Source organism: Oryzias latipes, chromosome 1 (genome assembly GCF_002234675.1).
Source record: "Oryzias latipes chromosome 1, ASM223467v1".
NCBI classification, from domain to species: Eukaryota; Metazoa; Chordata; class Actinopteri; order Beloniformes; family Adrianichthyidae; genus Oryzias; species Oryzias latipes.
In genome coordinates, this window is record NC_019859.2 from 27353631 (window position 1) to 27365336 (window position 11706).

Sequence of the window (11706 nt, forward strand, 5' to 3'; positions counted from 1 at the left end):
TCTCTCTCTCTCTCTCTCTCTCTCTCTCTCTCTCTCTCTCTCTCTCTCTCTCTCTACATGTAAATGTAATCCTATACTTTGAGAAATTTGCCTCTGAACAGCAACTAGACACCGTTGAATAGAAGAAGATGCTTTAAGTTTGTTCTAATGAAACAATAAGCCATTCTGACAATGAATTAAACCTTTTACTTGGTTTGCTCAGTGATCTGACATGTTAAAAATAAGAACTTACATAAAAAAACCTAATTAATTGAAACGAATTACAAAGTACCGTAATTATTTATTCAAGTCTTTAGTGTTTTATTTCAAAGCCAAAGAGCCGTAGTGGAAGGATGAAAGAAGCGCCTGTGGCTCCAGAGCCTCAGGTTGCAGACCTGCTTTAGGACCAGTGAACACAGTTCAGACAGATTTACACTCTGCTCCATCCCAGAAAAGTATTTTATTGGAGAATTCATAGTTAAACTAAACTTGTCTGATGACGCCACACAAACAGAAGTGGACGGCACTGCTCTCATGATGGTTTCATAACCAGAGGAAGACAAAGGAAACCTGTTTAAGTTTGCATCTTCAATTTTAAATGATGGTGACAAAACAAGTTACTATTCATATTGATAGCTTTATCACGATAGCCCTGATTATGGAATCTGGTTATTAAATACCTATTTATTATTACTTTAAGGATACTTAAAAAAGTTGATTTTAAATTCAACTTTACCTAAAAACTGAATTTCAAATTAAGATTCCTTTACTTCAGGTGTATTCAGACTGGTCAGCTTAATTTGGTCCGGCTCGAGTCTTAAACCTCGCGCTCGGTCTGCATTCTGCCAGAGATTTTTGTTTTTTTCTGTTTTCAACTGCTGATTGGGTGTGTTTAACCAATGAGGAGCTTCAACGGCAGGTTGCTTGGAATCATGTTTGACACTGGCCCTCGAGGCCTGGATTCTGACACCTCTGGTTTAGAACATTGGGCGGCCGCGGTGCAGCGGTAGGTCGGTCAACCCATGAGTCGAAGTGTCCTTGGGCTAGACACTGAACCCCCACCTTGCCTCTGGTGGGAGGTTGGCGCCAGTGATCAGCAGCGGAGCCGCCACGTGTGTGAATGTGTGTGTGACTGTAAAGCGCTTTGGGCCTTGTCGGTAGAAAAGCGCTCCATAAGTATTTAGAACATAATGTGAAGACAAGGTGTCTAAAATGAGTTTTTTTTTGTTTTGTTTTTTGAAACATTACCATTACAGACGTTAACAACTAACATGGGCAAGAAAACAAAGTATAAAAGGCTGAATCTCTGGAGTTGTCACCGGAGGGGTGTGGATGACCAACATATTTTTTGCTGTAAAGAACAGAACATAAAGTTGCTTAAAAATGTTAAATAGGTAGGTAGATGGTAGAGAGCCATCAGTCCTGTTTACACTTACAAAAACAGCAAGATCTCCACACATGCATGTTGTATGTGGTGACATCTAAAGAACTGACAGACGTCAATGATCCTCTAATGTCCCACAAGCAAAGCCGGTGTTTCCCTTCAAAATAAAAGCCCAACGGTTGAATTCAAAGGGTGATGGAGGATCCCAGAAGAAATTCACTCCGATTGGTTTAATCTAACATGAACACACTGAATGGCATCAGTAGCTGCTGCACTGAAGCTGCAAAATGAAAGGAACTTCTGAGGACCATCTATGTTCCAGGCAGTGTTCAGCAGCTGACTCCCTCTGAGGCTGCGCTGGACGGAGGCAAACATTCACAGAAGTCATCCTCTTCTTTTGAACAGAACAGGAGAACATCCCAGTAAACCTTCAACACTTTTTTTTTGTTCGTTACCCATCATCAAGACACATTTCTCTAACTGAAAGAATCTCCTGGTAGCTCCGACAGCGCCGCTCCGTTTCCTCCCACGCGGCTCTACCCGCTACCCACTGCCGCTTTCCTCATCGTCTCCTCGTCCTGGACGGAGAGCTCCGTCAACTTCCGTCCCAGCCTTTCGTGAAGGTCCAGGTATTTGGCCACGCAGCGGTCCAGACAGACCGCCTCGCCCTTTGTGAGCTCCGCTTCCTTGTAGTGTGGCGGGACACACTTCCGGTGGCAAGCATTGGTCATTCTGGAAAAAAAAGAAAGATTCCTCAGCGAACAACATTTTTCATGAAACACAAACAACTCAGACACCTCTCATGTTATTCAAGTCCCCTCTGATCATGTTTGATAATATCAAGTGTTCCCAGTGGTCTTTGAATTATGATGATGCCGTTTTTAGCCTAAATCATACAATCTATAATTCATTAGAACCTCACCTCTGAGCTGTTTGGGTGGAACAACCACCCATAACAGAATTACAGATTTGCTGGTAGTTTTTTAAAGTTTATCCTTCACCGTATCACGCTACTTACGGTTACTTTTGAGCTTTTTTTGACGATGGATTAATGAAGACAGTTTATTATATTGATTTGTTAGAGAGCAAACAAAAAACCTGAGGCCCGTGTGGCTTATACAACTAACACAACCTAAGAAAAGCTGGTTGAATTGACTGCACCCAGCTAGTAACAAGGCAGACAACTGTGAAAAAACAGTTACTGTATATGAAACACAAACATGAAATGCATGTGTTTGGGTCAAGAAATAACTGAAATGATGTAAAAGTGTTTGCTGATGATTATCAATGAACTATTGACTTTCTTTACTGGATCAGAAATGTGTTGAGCACTTGGTTAATGTGATAAAGCATTTTGATGAAGTGTAATTCATATTAATAATTTGCTGAACTGATGAAAAAATGTCTCATGATAATCACCAAGTATTCCATTTTGTTACTTAATGACTAATGTGTCAACTAAACAAAAACATATCAAGAAATGGCTGTGCAATATGTATACTGCAAAAGTTCAATAAATGGTTACCTTAAATGTGCCAAAACAATCTTTTGGCAGCTTGAAGTACTTAACAAATCAAATAAATCTTTGTATGCATTTGACTAATTGGATGGAGCCCTTTTGTGTTAGTTGTTATGTAGATGAGGGTCATTTGGAGTATAGTTTAACTTCATAGTTAAAGGACAGCTGACTTGTGTCTAGTTTGATTGCCAAGCCACAAAATAAAGCCATTAAACTGTTGCAGTGAAATGGAAATGATTTTTTTGGTTGTTTTGTTATTTGTTAATGTATCGCAAGCAAGGTTATTATAGTCAACGAAAACAAACGAAAAAACTAAAAACTAGAACTGAAAAAACATTTTCGTTAACTGAAATAAAAATAAAAACGAGAGTTTTTAAAAAAACGAAAACTAACTAAAACGGTTTGTTGTGTGAATAAAACGAACGGAAACTAAATAATATTAACCCCAAAAAATACTTCGTTTCGTCTTTGTTAATACATAAGTCTTTTGGGCTGAAATAAAATCTATTTACTTCACGCTGCTAGTTTTACTGTGTATTTGACCCCTACGGCATCACGTTGTCTGTGACGTCACATGATGTCTGTCAGACACTGCCGGCTAGCGTGGTCATAGACATTTACATGAGCGTGATGGCTGCATTAAAAGTTGGGAGAAAGCGGGAAAGTCCTATTTGGGACTTTTTTGGATATAACGGCATCGAAAACAAAAGCAAGTGCCTTGTAGTCGAAGCAGGAGACAAAATTTGAGGAACGCTCCTCAAAGGGAAAAACCCTACGAAAATTACATTTAAAAAGCGCACACAAAAACGCAAATCAACAGTACCTAGACAAGCTAGCCTGTCGCCCGCCCTCCCCCGAAAAAGAAGCGAGAGCAGGTCACATAATGCTGTTATCGGCTGTTGTATTTTAATTTAAGGATGGTTGTCCTTGTGTTCTCTGAATAATAAGTGTTTCAAAATGTATCTTTGATTGAGTTTTTATTATACAATACTTATTCTGGTGATTTTGAATCATGCACCTGATAAATATCCTAATTTACAAAAAAATAAAAAAAATAAAAAAATAAAACTAACACTAAAACTAATAAAAACTAAACTAAAACGAAGCAATTTCAAAAAATAAAAACTAATATAAACTAGTAAAGCTGCCTCTAAAAACTAATTAAAACTAAATAAATTTAAAAAGAAAAATTCAAAACGAAATAAAAACTAAAACTAATAAAAAATCCGAAACTATTATAACCTTGATCGCAAGTTATCTCGTCATCGCAATATTGATCACTAAGATCGCATATCGTGGGTTTTCCTCATATCGTGGAGCCCTATTATAAACTATTTAAGGTTTTTCTTTATTTTTTCCCCCAGAACCAATAGTTCATTTATATTTATAACAGTAACAATAACATGAATACAAATCAGTGTTTTATTTGTCTAAAGAGTAAAATAAGACTGTGTTGCGGTTAGTAAGAAATAAACCCAGAAGTCGCATTAAGTGGGTTAAACAAGGGGGGGGGGGGTTCCAAGATGGCGGCCTAGTCAGTCTGTTTTTGCTTCGCTCCGCACATACTTTAGTAAAAAACAGTTGTGAAAAGTTATATAGCGACAAACTTTGCTTATCAAAGTTTCATTTTGTATATTTTTTCGAACTTTGCTAATCGCCATGGTGAACAAGCGTGAATATTCGTCTGTGGCAAGCTCCGACGATGCTGGTGCAAGCTCGGGCGCGCTTGCTAGTGGTGGTCAAGACTATTCGAAGAACACAGAAGGAATGGTGACCGATGTCCCAGAGGAAGAGTTTCCGCCGCTGCCGCCAACTCCAAGTAAGCCACCAGTAACTAAGAAAAAGGCTCCAAACCAGGCTACATCACTGCCAAAAGACGACATTTACGCCCAGCTTGCTAGCATAACCAAACTCATTAATACGAGGTCGGATGCTATTGAGGACATTGAGGCCAAAATAGCTGGCCTGAACAACAAGGTGGAAATTGTGGCTAGCGATGTTAAAGCTGTTAGCACCAAGATGGCTGTTCTGGAACAACGGGTAGACTCCTTGGAGATGCCTGTTAAACTTCTACAAAGAGTGGATGAGCTTGAATCTGACACAAGAAGATGGAATCTGAAGCTTGTGGGAGTTCCTGAGACAGAGCATGAAAACACCCGCCTTGTGGTGGTAAAGATCAGTCATATGGTCCTCCCTTCCATGAAGGAAAAGCTGGTGGATGTTATAGACACTGTGCATCGACTTGGCAATAAGAGGCAGCCTTCAAGCAACACACGGCCCAGAACTATTATTCTGCAGTTCATCTCTCGGCTGGGCAGGGATGCAGTCTGGAAGGCGGCGAAGGATTCACCTCACACGAAGTATCACGGTCTGCAGTTCAAGGAGGATTTTTCCAAAGGCGTCAGAGAGAGGAGACTGTGGATGTGGCCAGAGATTCAAAAGGCTCGAAGTGGCCTACTATGCTTGTGCCAGGGCCTTCATCCATGGAGAAGGAGAAATCATCAACGGTGATCAATAACGTAACTTCATTTTAAAGAGGAAAGGAGAGGGAGAGACAAAAAAAGTCCAGTTTGAAGTGTTAACACAAAGGACATATGAATGTCATTTTCTTGACATTTTAATATGCAAAGAGGATGTTGAGTTAATGCTTCAATGTTCTCAGTGTTATTTTTTTTCCACACTAGTTTGATTTAAGAAGGTGCGACTGCGTTTGCTGTTGACCTATATATTATTTTGGACTTAAGTTTTCTTACAAGTTAAAAAGGTTCTAGTTTTTTTTTACTTATTTTTCTACTTTTTTATGTCATTGATGGGTTAAGGAATAAAGTACAGCGCAAAGCCTCATTTTTGTTTGTTAAACAGCAAAAAAATGTTTTTTTTTCAGGAATCTCATTTACTTGCTAAGGATGCAAATTTTTGGAAAGCTCAATGGGGGGATGACTTGGTTTTCACGCGGCACAGAATTCTCTGCAGGAGTATGTTGCGTGAGGAATCATTTTATCCCTTGTGCCATCTTAGATGACCCCACCCTTGCATTGACGTGTTCTCCCTACCATGACAAAGGTGGATAAAGGTGGAAAGATTTCATGTAATCCATGGACACCAGTGAAGATAACAAATCATTGAAGAAAAAAGGTTCAGCGCACTGTCTAGTGGGTCTAGATGACCCAACTCCCAATGTTAAAGTGCCTAGGATAGCACAAGGGTTAAGGGGGAAGTCTTGCACACTGATTCTGATACAAATGGTCATTTTATTTGTCTAATTGTAAAGATGAGCAATAATCACTGCATGATGATCAATATTTATGGCTATAATTCCAACTCTGATAACAATCAGCTTCTGGACACTCTAGAACAGTGTTTTTTAACTAGTGTGCCGTGGGAGATGGTCAGGTGTGCCGTGGGAAATTTCCCATTCACTGATCTAAAAACATTTCCCATCTCCAGGATATCAGCTCTGTGTTCATCAAAACAGGCCCTGATAAAACACTGAATTGTAAGGAATATGAAAGATCATAAAATACTTTTTTCTTTTTGTTTGAATATATTAAAGACATTTTGATAAGAATGACGGTACCGCGATTTAGCCACAGGTGTAACTGTATTCTAAAAAGTCCCGCCCCTTCAACTGTCTCCACCAATCATTCTTGGAGGCTTAATCACACGTCATCAGTCTGACCAATCAGAAGTGGTTAAAGTCTTCACTTCCTTATTCAGAGTTAGCTCATAAAGTCGCTCAGTTCTAACAAAAATAACAGCTAAAGCTCGTCTTTAGCGGTGCAGCTTTCTGCATAATCTGGTGTCAGACAGTGGAACAAGTGAACAAAACAATGAAGCTCAGAGAAGCGAGTCTGTCTGCGTCCGCTGGCTGTTTGCACTACACCTCCCATGATGCATTGGGTTAAAGTGACAGCGTCTCAGCGCACAATGAGTCGTCCTTGTTAAACGTCTTGAAACAACAACGAACACACATCTAACAATTTTTAAATATTTTAACTTAACTTTTATTACATCTTTTAGAAAAAAAACGCTGCAACTTCCTGCTTTTTCTGCCACAATTATCACAAAAATGGGGACTGTAGATCAATACAGACTATGAGTTTCTCCTTTTTATACATTTTTGGATGCTGGTGTGCCGCGGGATTTTTGTCAAGGATAAAGTGTGCCGTGGCTCAAAAAAGGCTGAAAAACACTGCTCTAGAAGATAAAATAATGTTCTGGTTAGCCAAATTTCCAAGCGCACATGTGCTACTTGGAGGTGACTTTAATGAGGTAATGGACCAAAATGCTGATAGATGGCCTCCAGGTCAGACTCTAAAGTCTACATCAAAGCTGAAGATGTTAGTAGAAAAGTTGGATTTATGTGGCATATGGAGGACCACATTTCCTGATAAATGGGAGTATACATGGAGAAATAAAAGCAGATCAAGGCAATCACGTTTACACTTTTGGCTTCTTTCAGAGGATGTAGACAAAGAGAAGGTTTCTGCAGACATTTTAACAACACCACTAATTGACCAAAAGCCTAAACAATTGGAATACATTTTTTTCCAGATGAAAATGGATCTTGAAATATCTGTTACTGGAAACTGAACGGCATGTTATTAAAACATGAACGTGTTCAATCAGTGATTAAGAGACTCATTAAACTTTACTGGAAAAAAAAACAGCTGGAAAAGGCTTCCACCCACTTCGGACTGGGAGCTCTTACAATGTGAAGTTTCTAAATTTTTTAGCATTCAGGCAAAATCTAAACGTAAATTAGAAGAAGAAATTATCTCTGAAATTACTGAACTCTCAAGTTTACCACCAGAAAACCTACATGAGGAGCATGTTTTTTATTTTTCAAAGTGTTCAGTGTTACAGTTAAATATAGATGCAAACATTACAAATAAAAAGCTTATTTCTAGTTTTTGTCATGATTATTACTTTAAAAGACAACATTTAGTCAGGAAGCAATGATTTCATTTTGTGATTCCTTGAATAACATAAATAAAGTCAGTGAAGAGGATAAATTGGCTTGTGATTCTGTCATTTCTTTACAGGAAGCTTCAGATGCTAATAACAATCTGAAAAACAACAAGTCCCCTGGGAACGACGGAATAACAGCAGAATTTTATAAGCTTTTCTCAAAAATCTTAACCCCATTTTTATTGAATGTTTACACAGAAAGGATCACAAATATGACTCTTCCAGCCAGCATGACTCAGGGGGTTATTTCCCTGATCCCCAAACCCAACAAAGATACTTTGCTAATAGATAACTGGAGACCTATTAGTCTACTTAATAATGGTTATAAAATTGTTGCCACAATGAGAATGAAAAGTGTTGTTGATGCAGTAGTAGATGAGAATCAGTCAGGTTTCATGAAAGACAGATGCATCTCCAACAATCTCATAGATTATTCAGACTCATCAGTGATGATGAAAGCTTCACTCTGCTCCTTGATTTTTGTAAGGCATTTGATACCGTTGAGCATCCTTTTCTATTCTACTGTCTGGAAAAGATTGGTTTTGGGGATTTTTGGGGATATTTGTCTAGTGCTGTTAAAAGCCTCTACGCAAACGGAAATAGTTCTGTTAAGTTGAGTTCTGGCACCACTCGCAGATTCTGTCTCCAGAGAGGAATTAGACAGGGACGTCCTGTCTCTGTGTACCTGTTTCTTCTGGTTGCACAAGTTTTCTGCAGACATATTCAATCGAATAATATTAATGGGATTTCTCTTGCTGGTAAAAACATTCTTATAAGTCAGCTGGCAGATGACACCACATTATTCTTGAAAAACTCCTCACAGGTTGCCAGGGTTCTTCAAGTTATAGATACATTTTCAAAAGCATCTGGACTTTATCTAAACCTAAAGAAATGTGAGTTATTTCCTCTCAATGTGCTCTAACATCCATAAATAGTATAGTAGTCAAAGAAAATGTCACATATTTGGGATTGCAGATAACTAAAGATCAAAAACAAAGAGAACTGAATAACTATATTCTATGATTGCAAAAGCACAAAATCAGTTTAACTGCTGGCTACAAAGAGATCTTTCACCAAAAGGTTGTGCTCTCTTAGCAAAAGCAGAAGGGATTTCCAGACTAGTTTACATTGCTTCCTCACCATCTCTGGACAGTAAAAATGCAAAAAGGATTGATCAGATACTTTTTAATTGTCTTTGGAGAAACAGAATCCACTATGTTCGAAAGTCAGTAGTAATTAATTCATCAAAAGACGGAGAACTTGAATTTCTTGACTTTTCCACTCTAAATAATGTCCTCAAAATTAAATAGTTAAAAAACTTCATTTTGGAATTTCATACCGAAATATATATTTGATAAGTTTGGAGGTCTGTCATTTCTTCTATTATGTTATTTCAAAATAGGGAAAATTCCTTTGAAGCTGTCTAATTTTCATAAGCAGGTTTTATTGGCATGGACTTTGATCTACAAACATAATGTTTCTCCTCATCGCTACTATATTTGGAATAATGCAGATATTCTATACAAAAACAAGAGGATTTTTCTTGAAAATTGGTTTGAAAAGAACATTTTTCTTGTAAATCCACCATGTAACCTGATGTCATCTGTTGAGTTTCTGTCCACCTATAGTCTGCATGTCTCCCCTGCAGAGCTTGCATTGGTTACTGGAGCCATCCCAGGTGCTGTTAGACTTCTGTGGAGCAGTTCTCCTTCAAATACTCCATGTTCTCCTCCCAAATGAACAGAATTGTGGTGTGGAAAGATTTGTTTTTCAGCTGGCAGGAATAATCAAAGTATCCGTTCTCTGTTTCAAAATGAGATTACAACAAAACCGTATGTTATCTCACACTGGAATAGGTTTGGCTGTAGAATTCAGGGGGAAAAGGTTTGGTCCCTGCCCCAAAAGTATGTCATCACCAAGAAAATCAGAGAAAATCAGAGAAATATCTTTCGAAATTCTTCATAAATCTTATCCAGTGAAACACTTCATTACCAAGTTTAAAAAAAAGAAATCTGAAAATAAATTGTTCATTTTGTCATTCCTCACCAGAAACTGTGTCTCATCTTTTTTGGGTTTGCTCCTTCACTCAAGTATTTTGGAAAGATTTGATAGATTTTAAAATCTATGTGAAGATTATAGATTATTTTATGATACCATATTATTTTTGGACATTTTACACATAGGGAAACTTGATGCAGAGAAAATATATGTAGTTAATTTACTTATAATTATGGCTAAATACTTTATACACAAGTGTAAATATGACAACAAAAAAAAACGGTATTTTATGTTTTCCAGAAAGAAATGGCACTGTGTGTAAACAGTATAACAAAAAAGCTGTCATTACAGTTGAAACATGGTCTCTTCTGAAAAAAACAGATTCCTTTGCCTTTATTATTTTTGCTTAACCTGTTTTACATCATCATTATTATCGTTTTTCAATTTTTTTGTTCATTTTCCTGGTGAATGTGAAAATGGTATTTTGCACACTGTGTGGTGGAGTTTTGTGTTTGGTATTTTGTATGTGCATTATTAGTTAATAAAGTTAAAATATAAATAAGTGGGTTAAAGAAAGTGAAATGCATCTGCTGGGAATGAATGAGGAGCCTCCTCTGCTCCCAGGAGGTCCAGCTGCAAACATCAGTAGACACAGAACAACAGCGCTGCCTTTGCTTTGGTCAGCACTAAATTACCGGCATGTTTTCAGGTCAGAGGAAGTCACGCAGGTCCCTTAGGGTGACATTAATGGAAAAAAGCAGCCATTAGAAGCCCTGGGCATGACATAAACAAGAAATACATTTATAAATCTGTATAGATTCGATTGTGGCCAACATTTTAGTAGCATTTTGTGTGCAAAAACAAATATTATGTGCACACTGCTTTTTTGTGTTGTGTGCACAGCTTATATAATAAAAACTTTAATTCCTATAATGTGAGGCTACAACATGTCAATATGTATGCACAAAATGCGAATGTGAGAATACAGAATACTAACTCCTGGCCACAGACGATCAGAATGAGGTGACTTAAAAAAAGATATTCAGGGTTCCGTATGGCTGTAGATTATGGCGAAGCTGTGCTGAAAAAATCCCATTCATTGTTGTGTCCGTCTCATGATGTCAAGCAAAGGCCTAAATGGATCAGGCTGTTTGTCTCTGGCGCTGAAGACCCTCTTTAACACGGCCATGGATGGTGGTCGGGAATGGATGATGGTGCTGCAGAGTGTGTGTCCGCATGCATGTCATATGACGGTACACAGAGATGAAGACCTACCGGTTGTACATGTCCGCCATCATCTCCACCTCCAGCTCCGCCGCCAGCTGCTGCGCTTTCACAGGATCCATTCTCGCCCTCCGTGTCGTTTCACAACCGAGCCCAGCGCCGGTGACCCTCTCCAGCTGGATAACAGCAAGCCGCGATGCTACTGTCACCTTCAAATCCTAACACACGTGTGATGTCGCGTCTGACTTCCGGTATAAATAAAGTTTACTTTAAAAAGGTCGAGTCTAAATCAGCGCGCCCCCCTGTGGATCATATCTGTACTACAGAGCTTTGACCGGACATGAGAACTGGACTTAGGAGCAAAGTCAACTTTTAGGATTCAAATTAATTCCCTTTTCATTTTTACATGGACAACATCCTGTTTAGTTTTGCTGATTATGAAAATAAGCTAAATTCCAAATTCTACTTGATACATTTCCTGATGCTATTAGCAAATGTTCAAACAAAAGTACAGGTGGAGAGGATGTCATTTTTTCAAGCCCCTGAACCGTGTGCATGGGGCCTGCTAGTGCTGTTCAGGTGATAAATGTGCTCCAGGCATGAAGCCTGTTAGAAATGAGGAAATGATACA

The 11706-nt window shown here is 38.5% G+C and overlaps 1 protein-coding gene across 1 annotated transcript; it reads right to left on the minus strand.

Annotated features, from left to right (window-relative positions):
* Positions 1 to 408: 408 nt before the first annotated feature.
* timm10 (translocase of inner mitochondrial membrane 10) lies at positions 409 to 11315 on the minus strand. The gene is made up of 2 exons (XM_004066124.4): positions 11127 to 11315; positions 409 to 2095 (listed from the first exon to the last, which is right to left on the minus strand). The coding sequence occupies exons 1-2, from the start codon at positions 11195 to 11197 to the stop codon at positions 1900 to 1902; spliced, it is 267 nt and encodes an 88-aa protein (XP_004066172.1). The 5' UTR covers positions 11198 to 11315; the 3' UTR covers positions 409 to 1899.
* Between the last annotated feature and the right edge of the window lie 391 nt (positions 11316 to 11706).

Coding starts and splice junctions, on each gene's coding strand:
- timm10 (XM_004066124.4), bottom strand. CDS start 11,197: ATGGATCCTGTGAAAGCGCAGCAGCTGGCGGCGGAGCTGGAGGTGGAG. Junction 2,096..11,126: donor ATGGCGGACATGTACAACCG/GTAGGTCTTCAT, acceptor TTTTTTTTCCAG/AATGACCAATGCTTGCCACC.